We start from the raw sequence: 18,048 nt of genomic DNA, 5'->3' as shown, positions 1-18,048 counted from the left end.
AATTAACAGTAGGCAGCTATGTGAGCTTGGCAAAACGTGTTTCCCTGCACTCCATAATCACTCATTGTCATAATGATGCATGAGCAGATCAAATTGTTAGGGATGACAAAAGCTTGTACTGGCCTTTATTCACTGCATCTTATTCAGGGGACCAGAGGAGATGAATACATCACCTCGGAAATCGAGCGCTCGTAAATCTTGTTTTAAAGACGCTTATCCAGGTTTAGATTCAGTCCAAAGGTGGCTTTTGTATAGTCAGGTTTTATTTATTGCTCCAGCCTCATTTCGTTTGGCCTTTTGTGCATGGGAATAAATAATTATTTGTGCATTATTGTGTTTTAACTTCGTACATATGTACACATAGTAGTGGCCAAAAGTGATGACCGAAGGGGATATTTGTACAATATTTGCCTTTAATTACCATACAAGTTTAATTAAACCATCAAAATATAAGGAGTTTGTTGAATTGGGATGAAGAGCACACTAAACTTGGTTGAGGTATTTAACAGGCAAACTACAGCTTATCATGAAATCTGGGTTTTATTTTACATAGAAATAAAATGGGTCACACTTTAGTTTAGGGTCCAATTCTCACTATTAACTAACTATTAACTATGACTTATGCCTCAAACTCCTAATTACTGCTTATTAAGGTAGTTGTTAAGTTTAGGTATTGGGTAGGATTAAGGGAAAAAGAATATGGTCATGCAGGATAAGGCATTAATATGTGCTTTATAAGTACTAATAAACAGCCAATATCCTAGTCATATGCAAGCTAATAAGCACTAGTTAATAGTGAGAATTGGACCCTAAACTAAAGAGTTACCAAAAAATACTTTCAGGAAATAAAGCGTGTGTGTATATATATATATATGAGATGCACAGATTTATCGGCCAGTAATCGGGATCGGCCAATAAAAGCAATTATTTTCACTATCAGCCATTAAAAACAGCCGATGATCAGGGCCGATTATATCCTATCAATCAAAAGGGGGTGGAAAAACGTGTCAGACTGCAACTCATACTGTGTGTGAAGAAAATGTGTGTTGTGTTGAATTTAGGGCAAGTTAACAAGACAATAATGCATTAACAATTAAAAAACAACAACAACATAAAAGCAGGCTCTATTTGACCCGTAGTTCAAGCCAGGGTTGCCAGATGCCCATTTTTTCCCTTGACCAAACATTATTTGCAGTGCGCCTCCCATCGAATAATCGCTTTGTGCTTTGTTACTTGTGATAAGAAACAAAGTCTCGGCTTTCAAATTCTGTCCATTTTATTATGAAATTCAATCAATGGCGTTTTGACACTCTTGATACTATCCTCATTGGTTGCAGAGGACAGCTCCTTCCTCTTGGCCATTTTCACTAAAACCCACAAAATAATGTCTAATGATATAGTGAAAGCCAGCCACAGTGATTGATTGAATTATAGGGAGGGAATAATGAGTACAAACTTTGAATCTCATTTTAGCATCAAAAAAAAAGTCTGCACAATTTTGCATGTTTCATTGTGTTATCTCAATTGAAAGCAGTTTTACACTCTTAGCACAGTAAGCTTAAAAAAGCTTTAATACATTTTAATATGTTTGAAATGAATAAAGGCAAAAGACATACATTTTAGCCACTACTGTGTATATACATACAGTACACTCAAAATGTCACTTGCAACAGATAAAGGGATTTAGTGGATATAGATAAAGTGTTCTTTGCAGAGATTAATATTATTTCAATTAATATTATTTTATGTCATATTCTATTAATATTAATACATTTCTGTGTGATTTTAAAGACCCTTATCTTTATTTTTTCTGTACAATAAAAATGTTGGTATTGTGTTGGATCATTATTAGAAGACTACTGCTCTAAACAATTATTATTATTATTTTTTTTTTTTTTCTTCCAATCAAGACCCTTGATATTTACTTTTACTTTAGTGACTTGTGTGGTCAGTTTGAGGAGAAGTTAGAAACATCAATCGATTGTTTTGGACATTTGTGCTACTTTAGATCTAATGCCAGCATTGTCTCAGAGAGAAGGCAGATAAATCTTTAGTTTTAATAGTGTCTCTTAGTTCACATGCCAAAGAGGCAAAATGAAGCCGTAATTACAAGTCTTAATTGATGTGTTTTTACCTTGATAGACCATAGCTCTGCTCTCCTTGCTCTTTTCAGAATGTGGCTTGGCTTGCTGTTGTTTGCTCTATATTTCTCTGCGTATTGATTGCTATTATGGCAAATCCAATGGGCACAATAGAACTCTATCAGCAAAATACAGGTTAATTATCTTGAGGTCAGGCGGTCTCAGATGCACACAAAGGGCTTATCCTCTTCACACATTACAACCTAACATTAAATCGTGAGTACAAATTATCACCAAGGTTTTTTTTTTTTTTTTTTTTTTTCAGCAAATGAACTGGCAATTGGAAGGAGAGCAGTGTTTAAGCATCGACATCTGAGAGTTTAGATGTTTGGCAACATTTGCTCTTTATTGTCAAAATGATTATCTCCAACTACAGGGCTTTATGGTACTTATTAGATCATGGTAAATGATTTTTTTTAGTTGATCAGCCTATACGGTGTGAAATCATTTTTACTAATTGAGATTTTACTCTTATTATAAACACACGCGTTCTACAAATAAGAAGCCATGGAAGCCAGAATCTTTCTTTTCACTGGTGGTGAAACAGTGACTTTGACTGAAGGCAAAAAGTGATATTTTTGCTAAGTGGAGTGGGAAGCTGTCGGACGTTTTACTTATGCCTGACTGATTGGCCTTATAAGCGGCCGAGAGCCTCGTCAATAAGCTTGAGTTAATGGCATTGATTGTGGATATTGTGCTTTTTTCCCTGGCTCCTGCAGGGACTCCAGTGAATCGGATTCCTATCATGGCCAAGCAGGTGTTGGATCTCTACACTCTCTACAAGCTTGTCACCGAAAAAGGCGGCTTAGTGGAAGTCATCAATAAGAAAATATGGCGCGAGATTACCAAAGGCCTGAACCTCCCTACCTCCATCACCAGCGCGGCTTTCACCCTCCGAACACAGTGAGTGAGATAACTTCAGACGAGAACAACTTGTTGATAACTGCCAGTTGATTCTTGTCTATCTTGTCCAATTTAATTATCTGCTTTTAAAATAGAGAGAGTGAAGACTGTGTATTTTACAGTGTTTGGTAAAAGTTAGAAAGAGGTTTTACAAAGATAGGCTACATTTGTTCAGCAAAATTGAGATCCATTAAGCAAACAATAATGCTGTGAAGGCATTGCACTTTCTTGAATCAGCACATTGTGAATTTAATAAAGACTAGGGCTCGCTATTTAACTTCAAATGCGGAATTCATGGTGGAAGAATCTAAAAACACAAAACAACACAGTGGCCAAATATATTTTCCATGTTTAAAAATATGTCAGACTCCTGTGTGCACATTGACACACTTGATTGCAAAATGAATTGGTGTAGACAATATATTGACTTCTAAAGCTGCTTTTTGTTTATCCAATGGTTTCCTCATCTAACACAATATATATCACAAATGTATTTAAATGATATTCATTTTGGGGAGTTTCTTGATATATTGATACACACTACCATTCAAAAATTTGGGGAATGTAAGATTTATTAATGCTTCTGAAAGATTATGTTCACTAAGCCTGCATTTATTTGAATATAGTAAAAACAGCAATACTGTAAAATATTATTACAATTTAAAATAACCATTTTCTCTGTTAAAATATAATTAAAATGTAATTTGTTCCTGTGGTGGCAAAGCTGAATTTTCAGCATCTTTCTTCAGTGTCACGTGATCCTTTAGGAATCATATCTAATATGCTGATTTGGTGTTTAAGAAACATTTCTTTTTTCTTATAAATGTTGAAAACAGTTATGAGCCTGTTTAAAAAATGCTCTTTATGTAGACAGTTGAACAAACACCTCTCATCTAGGTCATGTAAACAGGAATGCAGGAAATCTAGATTTCACAGCACTGTTGAGAGCAAGAATGTGCACTCACTACATTATGGTGTAGTGTTCCCCCCTCCTTTATTTTCAAAAATGTAAATGACATGCATTAAATATATAATAGGGTGACTATTAAAACAATAGATATACTGTTCGAAAAGAAAGACAAAAGTTTTCTGTTTCTGTCAGCTGTTAGTGGAACATAAAGTTAATGTGATGAACTACACCTTTGGTTACTCTGCTATTACACCTGTGCATAGCAGTGGGAACATATGGGAGGTGCTGGGGGCTTGATGTTGCGGGGTAGTGCCGCGGTGGGGGATTTTAAACAAAATCCTAATATTAAACGGCCCAAATAACACTTACAGATGAACATACAAATAAATGAGGACAGAGTTATATGAGATTGCTTAGAACTCATGATTAAAAATAAATGTTAAAAACACTGTATATTTCACTACTCGGCGGCAGCACAAAAACCTGCATCTTACCTTTTGATACTCAAATGTTGTTTGGTGCTTCGGTGTAATGCAGATGAATTCTTTAATCAAGTTTTTCAATGATATCTGGGTGAACATGCATAAGTTTAAGATGAGTTCTGTTCTGTAACTATAACCTGTCGATACCGATTTTTGCAGATTATGATTTTCTTTCAAAAAACTATAATTGACAGTATATACAAACAAAAATCTACTTTTTGTCAATGCAAAATTTTATTTCAATAAAAAAAAACAAGTAAAAAGACAGTAAAAAAAAGAACAAACACCAGCACAAATAAATGCAGTAGAGTAAAAAGAGATTTTTTTTAAGTGGGTATACAGTATGTTCAGGTAAGAAATACTTCAGACGTTAATGTAATCACATGTGAAATAACACTGGTTAGTTTTCATTGTAAAAATGAAATACAGATTAATGCTTACAATTAGTTACACAAGATATTCAGTCAAGAGCAGAGAGTCTTTTGTTCTTTTATTAACATGACAGACAGCAGCAGGAATATTAGGCTGCTGTCACTTTAAGAGTTTATGCACGGATCCAGTATACTGTTACACAACATGCGTTATCTTTCTCAACTAATTATGTTTCAAAACTGACTGTGTTTAACTGAATACTTGCCAAAATGGGCATTTTGACATAATTTTGTGTGTATTTGACCATTTAAACGCAGTAAGCCTCTCATTTTGGTACTTGTGACTAACAAACTGCTTGAGACTGAGATACTTGTATAGATCAGTGGTGCACGCTCTTTGGTGTGAGCGCGAAATCTGCGGGAATTTGTAAAATGATGCGTAATACAAGCATTATTTAATCAGAGCAAGTGAGTGAGAGGAGATGTGTGTGTATGTCACTTTGCCGTCGGAGAGAAGAGAGCGAGAACGCAGTGACGTCATTGCCTGTGCCGCTGGCAACAAAATGGACTGGCTCAGAATCGGTAAGATGTGAGACTGACCGGCCGGTCACCGGTCCAGGCCAACCATGCGGAAAAACGGCCGATTCCGGTCCCTGGCCGGTCGGTCGGTGCATCTAATACAATGACGTTCATATATTTTTCAATGTGACTTTAGCGTCCAAACACTTTATTAAAGGTGGGAATCTTTAGGCATCTCGCATTAAATCTTAAATGTATTTGTCTACGATTACTCTTGTAATTCAACCTTTTCGACACATAGACACATTCACATATTGCCTTCGCGCATCTGCGGTTAAATTCTCTGAATCGATTAAGAGAGAATCGCAATGCATAGGAGAATACATTTTTTGTTTCTCCCACCCCTACTGTTTATTAGCTGTCGTGTCATTGTGATTGGGTTGTACATCACAGAACGCGTTTCATGTTCTGTCTTTTGTTCTCTGCAGGTATATGAAGTACCTCTATCCTTATGAATGTGAAAAGCGGGGACTGAGCTCTCCCGGGGAGCTTCAGGCAGCTATCGACAGCAATCGTCGTGAAGGGCGGAGACAGAGTTATGGCTCCACCCTCTTCAACTACTCCCCTGTGGGCACCCCCACACTGCTGTCTTCCCCCAAACTCCAGATGCCCCACATCAGCATGCCCAGCATGCCCAACGGCGGGCACCTGAATCAGACCTCTGTTATCAAGAATGGTATGTGTTTGTGCTTGTATTTCCGTTTTGCACAACATACTTCTGTTACTACTTAAAAGGGGTTTTTTTCTGTTAAAATACTTTAATATTAAGATGAAATTTAATGTATTTTTAACAATACAGCTGAACATACATTATTTTCCTCCCTTGCACAATAATTCTTTACTGTGTCAATCAAATAATATAGACCAAGGAGAAATAAATAAAATAATAAAAGTAATTAATAAAAATGAAAATTAAATGAGGTATAATCTAACCATTATAAACCAACTAAAACTAATAGTATTATATTAATTGTTGATTTTTGAAAAGAAAGAGACAGAAAAATGGAATTCCATCATCAGGAAATTGAATGTTATTGCAGACCATCTAAATTACAACCTAGATCCTCCAAAGGAGAAGTCATCTCTCTTACACAATAACAGTGCACTTCTTACTCACGCTTTGGCCTGAATGGTCATCACAGCAGACAGGAAACAGCTTGCAGGACTTCCTCTTGCCCACTCTGCCAGTTTCCGCATCACACCAGCAGGAGCAATGAAACACAAAGAGACATGGGCTACTTCATGATTCAGTAATGTGCCCATATGGAAAAGGACAAGTCACGCAACTCTTTAAGGATCAAAGACCCTTACAAATCTGATAGTATTTTTAGTGTTTACAAAGCAGCTTTAAATAGATCTCAGTGCTTACTGCATGACTTGAGTCATACTTATACTTCCCTGTCGGGATGTTATTTCTGAATCTTAATGTGTAGAATAAAAAGCTCTATTCAGATTGAGCAACGTCCTTTCCATTTGCAAAACCATTTTACATAAAAAAATAATTATAGAATCAGTTTTAAAGGATTAGGTTTATAGTATCAAAATTAATGTCAGATAACCATTTAGAACCTGAAGCTAAAATAGGTGTTTTTCACATATTTTGTCGTTTTGACTGTAAAATTCTAAAACAATGTGCTGTCTTCAAGTGCAAGGTGTCATCTTTTTCAGAAAAAAGATGGCTTTCAATAAATTACAGTTATTGGCCATTACTGTGTATGGTGAGTTTGTAAATAGACAAAAATGAATTTACTGATTTTTATTATAATAAAATTATAAATTAACTAAATAACTAAAATTAATTACCTATAATACATATATAAAAGTATTTTTTGTGACACTGGGATGCACAGTTTTCATTTAGGAGACTTTTTTTCATACACGCACACATTTACAAGTGCATACATACAAATGCACATACACATGCACACACCACATGCTAAGATGCAAGAAAGAGTAACGGCCATCCGCCTCCCAAGTTTCATCAAAAATCATCCCAATCGCCTCTTCTGTCTACCACTTCATTCACCATGATTTTGTTCTTTTCTTTTATTATTTTATGCAATCCAAAACACTCTTAACATGCCGCGCCTTGTATCTCTCTGTTCAAATCCTTCCTTCCCGCTCTGCCAGAAAGCTGCTGTCATTTGCACCGAAAAGCGCATGTTGTCTACTGTCAGGGGCAATTTGACAAGATAAAACAGCTTGTAAACAATATCCAATGTAGCATTACATTTACCTCAGGCAAGTGTCAACAGCTTGTTAGTCAGCTAGAGAAATTAAATCTTTTGCTAAATATATGCACTATATTAGCCTATATAATCATTATATTTTATTTAACCTGTTAGTGGTGTCTTGATTATTTAATCTAAAGTCAAGAAAATGACAGCCAGTGTGTAAATGATTATATTTCAACAACGAATTGGAGTAAAACCATATAATTAAATTTAGAAGTTAATGCAAAAACTGCCTTAATTTACATGTTTGCTTACAATTTGTTGTTATTTGAGTGTTGATTATGTATCTAAAAATAAATTGCAACTGAATGTAAACTAAAAGTTTGGGCTCTGTTGTTAACCTTTAATATTATAGTAATGTGCAATTAATGGCTTCCTATATAGAATTTTTTTTTATCCTTAAGAAACTTTTATTTATAACTGAATTAATTTAAAAACAGAGACACAATTTGTTCAGTAAATCACTGTTAATAAAAAAAAGCAATTTTATGTTTAGTTTTGCTGTACCGTACTGAACCGTCAGTTTTGTGTAACGTTATACACCCATAATAAGATTTATGCTTTTTTACAGCAAGGACAAATTAAATTGATCGAAAGTGACAGTAAAGACATATACATATTTTTTTATCATTTTAAAAAAAGATTTCTGTTTCAAATAAATGCTGTTCTTTTAAACTTTCTATTCAACAAATTAAAAAATTATAAATAAGCAGCACAACTGATTTCAACATTGATAAAAATCAGTAAATCAGCATATTAGAATGATTTCTGAAGGATCATGTGACAATGAAGACTTGGAGTAATTGAAAATTCAGCTTTGCCATCACTGGAGTAAATTACATTTTAATAGAAAACAGTCCTTTTAAATTCTAATAATATTTCACAATATTACCATGATTTAAAGGGTTAGTTCACCCAAAAATGAAAATTCTGTCAGTAATTACTCACCCTCATGTTGTTCCAACCCCGTAAGACTTTCACTAATCTTCGAAACACAAATTAAGATATGTTTGATGAATTCTGAGTGCTGGCTCACTCCTTCATAGGCTGCTAAGGTAATAAATATCTACCATCCCAGAAAAGTTAGTAAATACATCGTTAAAATTGCCCAAGTGACAGTGGCTCAACCATAAGTTTATCAAGCAGCGAGAATACATTTGTGCGCAAAAAACAAACAAAAATAACGACTTTATTCAACTATTCATTTTCTTCTGTGTGGGCATCTGAGTGAGTTCACGTAGTGAACGTAACCCAGCTTCTGGGTTGTACGTTAGAACGTAGGCTCACTATTGGCCGACGCTGGTCATGTATCTGATGCTGGCCAATAGTGAGCCTAAGCCAACATGAGGGTGAGTAATTACTGACAGAATTTTTATTTTTGGGTGAACTAACCCTTTAAAGACGGTGTTGCATTGTTTTCTCAACTGCTATACTTTTTATGTAAGTGTTTGGTCTAACTTCTTTGATAGTGAAAAGTCAGTTCATATTTATGTTAGCTCAAAGTAGCAGAAAATGAAATAAATGTGAAACGGCAGCCTGGCAAAATTATCCATCGCAAAAGTGAGGCTATTTAAAGATATATGGTAAACTGAGGGTAAATTGTACACTACGTAAATACTGACCTATAGGCACAGGTAGAAGTACTGTATGCACTATGCAATAATGCCTTATCAGGCTAACATCTACCTGTGAAATAATGGTAAATGTTTCAAGGAGTTGCTACTTTCCCCAAGATTTACAGTGGGGGAAATAATACAATACAATACAATGTTTATTTATAAAGCACAATTTAAAAACAACCGAAGTTGACCAAAGTGCTGTACACACAGAGAGAGAAAAAAGAAAATAGTAAAAAGACTAGTAATAATAAAATGTAAAAATAAACATTTTACAATTTATAAACACCAATTATAAAATGGGTATAACACACGAAAGTAAAATCATGAAACAATGAGTCAAAATGTATTAAACGCCAAAGAAAAGAAATAAGTCTTAAGGGTAGACTTAAAGGCCGATAGAGTTGGGGCAATTCTGATATGGACCGGGAGACTATTCCATAATTTAGGGCCGATGGCAGAAAAGGCACGATCTCCTCTATTTTTTAATCTAGTCCTCGGAACTTGCAATAGACCAGAATTAGCTGATCTAAGTGACCATGACTGAGTGTAAGGGTGTAGCAGGTCTGACAAATACTGTGGTGCCTCATTATGAATGGATTTAAAAACAAACAATAGGATTTTAAAATCAATTCTATATTTGACCGGCAGCCAATGTAGTGAGATCAAGATCGGTGTGACAGATTCATATTTATTTGAATAATTATTTGTTCCCCTGCTGATTTTGTAAGTTTGCCCACTTACAAAGAAATTAAGGGTCTATAATTTTTATTGTAGGTTTATTTTAACGGATAGAGATAGAATATCAACCAAAAAAATCCAGAAAAAAAACACATTATATAAAGGTTATAAATGTATTTGCATTTCAGTTAGTGAAATAAGTATTTGATCCCCAAGCAAAACATGCCTTAGTACTTGGTGGAGAAACCTTTGTTGGCAAGCACAGAGGTAAGACGTTTCTTGTAGTTGGTCACCAGGTTTGCACACATCTCAGGAGGGATTTTGGTCCACTTCTCTTTACAGATAAAATTTCTCAAAATCCTTAAGGTTTCTTTGTCGCTTGGCAACTCAATGTTTCAGCTCCCTCCACAGATTTCCTATAGGATTACGGTCTGGAGACCGGCTAGGCCACTCCAAGACCTTAATGTGCTTTCTTCTTGAGCCACTCCTTTGTTGCCTTGGCGGTATGTTTTGGGTCATTGTCATGCTGGAAGACCCATCCACGACCCATCTTCAGTGTTCTGGCTGAAGGTAGGAGGTTCTCTCCAAGATTTGATGGTAAATTGGCCCCGTCCATCAGCCCCTCAATACAGTTAAGTCGTCCTGCACCCTTAACAGAGAAACAGCCCCAGAAGCACGATGTTTCCACCTCCGTGCTTGACTGTAGGGATGGTGTTCTTGGGGTCATAGTCAGCATTTCTCTTCCTCCAAACACGGCGAGTTGAGTTGATGCCAAAGAGCTCAATTTTGGTCTCATCTTGCCACAGCACTTCCTCCCAAGCCTTCTCTGAATCATTTGATGTTTATTGGCAAACTTCAGACGGGCTTCTACGTGTGCCTTCTTGAGCAGGAGGACCTTGTGGGTGCTGCAGGATTTCAATCCATTGTGGCGTAGTGTGTTACCAATGGTTTGCTCGGTGACTGTGGTCCCAACTGCCTTGAGATCATTAAGAAGCTCCTCCTGTGTAGTTCTGGGCTGATCCCTCACCTTTCTCATGATCATCCTTACCTCATGAGGCGAGATCTTGCATGGAGCTCCAGACCGAGGCCGATTGCTTTTTCATTTGGTATTTCTTCCATTCCTGAATAATCACACCAACTAAAGTCTCCTTCTCACCAAGCTTCTTGCTGATGGTCTTGTAACCCATTCCAGCCTTGTGCAGGTCTACAATCTTGTCCCTGATGTCCTTTGACAGCTCTTTGGTCTTGCCCATGGTGGTGGAGAGGTTGGAATGGAAGACACAGATTCTGTGGACAGGTGTTTTTTATACACATAACGAGCTGACATTAGGAGTACTTTCTTAAAGTGACCGGACTAATCTGTGTTTCACATGGGCACATAACCAATCTGTGGGAGGCAGAATTCTTGCTGGTTGGTAGGGGATCAAATACTTACTTCACTCGATCAAATGCAAATCAATTTGCATCCTTATATAATGTGTTTTTCTGGATTTATTGGTTGATATTCTGTCTCTATTCATTAAAATAAACCTACCATAAAAAGTATAGACCTTTAATTTCTTTGTAACTGGGCGAACTTCCACAATCAGCAGGGGATCAAATAATTATTTCCTCCACTAGGTGGTCCACTATTTTTGGTTTCTGTTAAAGTGTATTGCCACCTGAAAATATTTGAGAAGTACTGTCTTATAGTCGCATATACAAAGACTTCATGATGTTATCTTGCCCCACAGAGGACTCAATGCTGTCCAGCTGCCTGACTAACAGGGTGGGCATCCCTGTGTCTTTGGCCAGCCACCACAGTGCGGCCCAGGCTGCAGCGGCTCAGGCTGCCGCTGCAGCAGCTGTGCAGGCGGCCGCGTTGGAGCAGCTACGGGAGAAGCTGGAGTCTGGAGAGCCACCGGAGAAGAAAGTGATGCTCATGGCAGAGGAGCAGCAGAGAATAATGCAGCATGCATTGCAGCAGAATCTGTTCGCCATGGCAACCCAGCTACCCATGAACATCAAACTGAACAACAGAGGTGGGGGCAAGGAATCCAAAGATGGTTCTCACATATTTTTGTCCTGTATATGTTTTTACAAAAAATCTCTTTATTTTTATTTAGTGTCAAAAAAAGTACGACGCAAACTTGTGTGTAAATATAATATAAATGGCAGTAAAGTGAAGTGTTTCCCTAGAGTGACCCATAAAATCCTGTGGACTGAGTCAATAGTGAGACGAGAGAGGGCATTATGGGTCAAATCATGTAGATTAGGGCAGAAGAGTTTATTTACTCTAGGCTGAGTAAGGATCACAAATAACCAACATAGCATGACAAAACATTAACCTTCCAATTTCCCCTCACCAAACTGAGGTAATTAATGAATAACACTTTATTGATGAATAATTTATGAATGACAAATTTTTATTTTATTTATGACACTATGAGACTAAGGGTCTCTAAGAGACTAAGGGTCACCTATGAGAGAGGATTGATAAGAGTTTAAGACATTCTCAAAAAACAAACATCTATTTAATTAGTTGTGAATAAATGGTGAAACTTTACTGATGAAGAAAAGTGATTTCTGTCGGGCCGTTTGTCTGATGTTAATGATTTCAGTGCACCTTCATCACTTAATGACAGTGTGTCATGATTGCAGGCTGGTCATGAGTAATGTTTTGTTGTCTTCATACGTGACTGTTACTCTTATACCACCCACAAAACCAAGAGCCTCGTTATATGGCGGGACAATGTAGCATAGTTCTGTAATGCTGAGCAGGACTTTCACACAGAAATACTCTGCAATTTAAAGATTATATTAAAGGTTATTTTGTGTAACCTGCACACAAGTATTCAAAGTAATGACAGAGTAAAAACTGAAAGTCCTGACAGATGCTAACTTTTTGGAAATAGGAATCCCCATGTGTTTTATCCTTTTTTGACTCAGAAAATGAATCTAATGGTCTGCTACTTAAAGGGGATAGTTCATACAAAAATGAAAATTCTGTAATTTACTAAACCTCATGTTGTTTCAAACCCATAAGACTTTTGTTCATCTTCAGAACACATATGAAGATATTTTTCTGTCTCTCCATTGGTAGTCCATTCACTTAAAACTCTGATGCTTCAAAACGTTTGTAAAGAGATTGTAAAATAAATCCATATGAATCGGTCAGTTTAATCCAAGAATTATGAAGAGAAATTATCACCAGATCAAATTTAGGCTTGCATTCACATATAAACATCAGCGGATCTACATAGAGCATTAAAATTTGGTTAACGGAAGCTCAATGATCCTTGCTTGATGTGCAAGAACCAATGAGGTTCATTCTTGTGGTCAAACAAGTAAGGTTGAGCTTCTGTTTATGTTTGCTGATCAATCTTTATATGTGAATAAAATAATAAATTAAATCTATTCATCGTATAAAATGATCATCTCTCTTCAGAAGACTTGGAAGAAACCACTTGATTCAAATGGATCTCTTTATGAATGTTTTGAAGTGGAGTTTTAGGTGAATAGACTTTCGATGGAGGGCCAGAAAACTCAGATTTCATTAAATGTCTTCATTTGTGTTTTGATGGTGAACTAAAGTCTTATGGGTTTGGAACGAGGGTGAGTAAATATTGAGAGAATGTTCATTTTAGGGAGAATTATCCTTTTAATATATTTCTCTTGAATACTTTGTGTGTAATGTTTGATCGCAGTGAAGAAATGTTTATGGCACAGACATTCTGTGCAGTTTCCTATCTAGAGAAGTGAAAGCCCCATCTTTTGACAGTTATCACCTCCCTCCCCCCCCTTAAACTCTTTTAATAAACCCCTCCTTATCCTGTCACTCATGAGTTATCACCGATAGTTGGTGGCACGCTTCTCTTGCTTCTTGTGTTCCTTTTATAAATGCTCATATTGAGTTTTTCTCTTCCTCGCTCTCTGGCTCCTCTCTTGACAGATGATAGACAAGAGACTGCATTGAACCTGTCTACCAACGGCATTAGCAGCATCAACATGTCAATAGAAATAAATGGGGTTGTCTACACAGGTAAATAGAGCGCCGTTTGCTGATGTAATTGCAGGCAGGAAATTCAATAAGTTATAGCAGCACCCCCTCGCTTAGTCCTCCACACAATTTGATGTCTTTGCTATAAAATCCATCGTAATGAAGTGGCAAGTCCAATAGAGTTAAAAAAGTTAAATATCTTAAAATTGGGCCTGGGCGCCAGGAGGTCGATGGAGCTTATTGTCTTTCGTGCCCGAGAGAAAGGCCCTCCGCCTTAGCTAGATACAGTGCTTGTGCCTGATGTGCGAGAGACAGTAATTACCAGAAGATGGCTCATAAGCTTGCTGGGAACAGTTCATGAGATCAAGTTGAAGTGGCATCCTTTTTTCACTGAAGATGTGTTCCCTGTAATGATGTACAGCCCTTGAACATACAGATAAAATATTTTTCTAGGGCTAAAAATTTAACCAATTAACATGTAAAAATGATATGATATTTTTTTTAAATCCTGCTGTCGTGGTGCATAACACTGAACAAAGATGTGACGTTTACATAGGCCTGTGTTAGTCTACTTCGGACAGATTGACAAACTCAGACAGTAACAAGTTCAGAGGCATAAAAATAAAATATTAAATATTAAAAATTTACTTGCCTGCCATAATAATATCTGAAATTATCTTAGCTTGGGCACATATTCTCAGAACATTGATAGAAAATATGATATTGTTATATATGCAATTAAGTGATTAATTTGATTCACATAGCATAAACTCATGTAGCATACCATGTCATTTATTTAAATAAAATGTTTTATTAATTGTCCTCATCTCTTTTCAATATCTTAGCTTTTCTTTAGTGAGCATCTGCACATTTTTTTCATATGGATTTAAACAAAAAATTTGATACTTCAATATACATATATAGTATTGTGCTAATTAAAAAATTCCCACAAAAGTATAGAAACCGATTGAGCAAGGGGGTGTTGAAATATATATATATATTTTTTTAAGAATGATACAAATAAAATGTTTTAGATGAACGTTTTTTGACTTATACATGTAGTTTCTATTATTGCATGAAAATATTAGTAATAAAAATAATTCATAATATTTATCCCATAATATATATATTTTTAATGCATTTTAAAAACAACAACAAATTGGTCTAGTAAGTGAACTGCTGATGTTGTGTTATGTAAGGGTGGTTTTGGTGTATATATTCCTTGAATCTAACTTGAACTAAATATTTGTCTGCTGACTCCAGGGGTCTTGTTTGCCCGTAAGCCAGCCATTGGTTTCATGCCAGGCAGCCAGCGAGTCCATCACCAACACAGCTCTCAGGGAAAGAGCAGCAGCCCAGGGCTCAGCACCCAGATGCAGCCGTCCTCCTCTTCCTCCTCCACCGCCTCCTCACACGGACCAGCCACCTCCCCTTGAGCCCACAACACCTCTCTCACTCAACTCTCCCCCGACGTCAGATAAGGCAGGGTCTTTAGGTCATACTGTTGGACCAGTTTTTTCTGTCTCCTTCAATGTACAATGTACACTTTTTACTGTTTTTCTAACCCTCCCCCTGCAATCAGGACAAGGAGTGTCCATCACCGAAAAAACTTCCATTAGAATTAAAGGCTGAGCACCTACAGCTGATAGCCGCACATTTGAAATGTGTTACATTCACATATGCAGCAAGTTGCAGCTTGTAATTTTGTTCTCCTGAGGACGTGTTATTCATTGTGGAGTGACTAAAACGTATTGCGTGACAATGCCATGAACACAAGGAGCGGTGTGACGCTCGAGGGGATGGGATGTTCCTCAGACTGAGCGCTGGCCTGCTTGAATGTTGCATCAAAGCAAGATTCTTCACTTTCCTACACAGATCCTTCATTTTTGGCACAGGAGTCCTTCCTCTTCATCTATACTCGTTGCATTCTTGAATTAAACAGCAAAGAGCTATTATCAGCTATTACCAAAGAGAATAAGAGCAACCTACTAGATTAATGCCGTTTTATCACAACCATCACACATATCAAATGCCATTGCAAACCATCAGAAAAAAGAACAATGGAAGGTCACCATAATGAATTCAATCAAGCTGAAATATGAATATCTCGATTTTAACCAAAGCACATCCCATTTAACTTGAATACAAATTGTCAGGGAGAAAGGTTATTTACTGTATCACTGCTTACATTTATGTTTGGAAAGACACAATCTTTAAAAGACTGAGAGAATCATGAATGCTTGCCGTATGTGGAAGATCAGCCCTGTATAGCTTGATATTGAAGAAAGCAGACAGGATTAAGTCTACTTTATTCTCTCATGACCGGTTTTGGCCTGTGGCCGCGGCGAAATATATTCTATTGATTAGTGAGTTATTTGGGGAACACTTGTCGACAATGTTTAATGATTTTCCACCACCTCAGCTTGGGTTTTATAGCAAAGTGTTTTAAGTGTTCATTAAATGGTTTAGTAGACGGAAAAACGGGTCACACTGGTTAATACTGGTTTCAGAAGTCGGGGGTCAGACGATATTGTGACGTGTGACTGTGAGCTGAACGTTGATCATAAAAAAATGTTCGAGTACTTATACCAGAAAAGAGAGGCTCTTGAGAAGAAGATTATGTGCCGTGAACAGGCTGAATATGGCTCATCTTAGGCATCAGATCATGAGGTGGGATCTTTGTTGTGAATAGAATCCAGTTTTCATCACGTTTTCAACAATGCACTTGCATTTGAGAGTTCTCCTCTCGTCCTTTATTCCGTTCTCCTTTTTTTTCTTTTTTTTTTTTCTTCTCTTTTCTGTTGATAAGGAAACGGGAGGATTTTATTGTGTCATTTTATTTAGAATTCAGTAGACAATTTCATGTTGTATTTATTATTACTTTTATTCTCTTCATTTCATGTCTTCATTTTAATCTTGGGCTGTTTCAGTGCTTTTAGCAACATCACATTTATTTAAAGAAAAAAAGTCATATCACAGCCTAATACCTCACAAATCCTGCAAACCTGTACACAGATAATAGATTATGAAAACAAGATATACCTCATTTATTTCATTTCTATTATTTTTATTGTGAAGCCACTTGAAAATTGATGTTTTTTTTTTGTTTTTCAACAAATCACTGGATTTTTTTTCTTTCTATTTTGTATTGTTTTACCAAAGAAGGGAAATATATAATGAACACACATCTACCTCATTTGTTATAGACTGTGCCAACAACATATTCACAGCAGCCAGTTTTTAATCATAGCCTTTCTGGTCCAAATTCGCTTTTGCCTGCGTGGATTGTGCTGCAAAACCAGAGGCTGGACCACACTGGGCTCAACACAGCGTCATTTGCTTTGCTTGTTTGTTTATGTCAGTGGCATTTTTTTTATGCACGGAGGGAAATAAAAATACCAGAAGGATTCTATTTTATGTATACAACTGCTCAAATCGATTCAATATTGATCTGATCGAGGTTCTTCTTTATAGTATGAATAGATGTTTGAATTAGATTTGAAAACATCTTATAAAAATATCGTAAGTTAAGCTGCAACCTTTAGCATTTAATTAAGTGTTTTAGCTCACGGTTTGCAGCAGTTCCATTGATGCCAGTGTTTGAGTCATCATTTCTGTTCACAACATAATGTGGCTTTCAAAAAGTATAACCTAATCTAAATCAAAACTAACTAAAAAAAAATCCATTATTTTCCTTCACACTCTCTTTATTTGAATGTGGAGACATGCTCAGAACATGACTTATTTTTACAAATACCAAAGATGTGACAATGTTGTTGGGTTGACAATTTCCAACCAATACTGTCATTCCTAACTTTTAATCTCAAACAGCAGAGAAATGGTTTCATTTGATCCTGCTGCAGCAAAACTTGATTTTATCCACTTGGATCAAAATGTTAAAAAAAAAAAGAAAAAAAAGCCAAGCTGTATATTCAATTAGTCTCAGTGCACAAATGGCAATCTAAGAATGTAATAGCAGTTTCCAGACTTTTAGCACAACTAACGATTAATGAAAACCTGACCATCATTTTGTTGTTGTATAGGTGCAAGGATTAATGGAAATATATAGTCTATATTTATGTGGAATTACAGAGGGCACAATCAATGCACAATTGTCTGATTCCTGTTGTTCGATGTAATTTACCTCTTGAT

At 36.4% G+C, this 18,048-nt stretch overlaps 1 protein-coding gene across 2 annotated transcripts in view; it reads left to right on the top strand.

Annotated features, from left to right (window-relative positions):
- Positions 1 to 17,559, top strand: part of arid3c (AT rich interactive domain 3C (BRIGHT-like)) — a 78,956-nt gene extending 61,397 nt beyond the window's left edge. The window contains exons 4-8 of one of the 2 annotated variants that reach the window (XM_084413907.1): positions 2,861 to 3,044; positions 5,815 to 6,062; positions 11,651 to 11,938; positions 13,849 to 13,938; positions 15,160 to 17,559. In XM_084413907.1, coding sequence (XP_084270033.1) covers positions 2,861 to 3,044; positions 5,815 to 6,062; positions 11,651 to 11,938; positions 13,849 to 13,938; positions 15,160 to 15,332 — 983 coding nt within the window. In that variant the 3' untranslated portion in view covers positions 15,333 to 17,559. The remainder of the gene's footprint in view (positions 1 to 2,860; positions 3,045 to 5,814; positions 6,063 to 11,650; positions 11,939 to 13,848; positions 13,939 to 15,159) is intronic. The other variant, XM_084413906.1, reaches the window with a different exon arrangement.
- The last annotated feature ends 489 nt before the right edge of the window (positions 17,560 to 18,048 follow it).

Source organism: Rutilus rutilus (assembly GCF_951802725.1).
Source record: "Rutilus rutilus genome assembly, chromosome: 7".
NCBI classification, from domain to species: domain Eukaryota; kingdom Metazoa; phylum Chordata; class Actinopteri; order Cypriniformes; family Leuciscidae; genus Rutilus; species Rutilus rutilus.
Note: the sequence above shows the minus strand (reverse complement) of the source record. Positions and strands in the feature narration are given on the sequence as shown.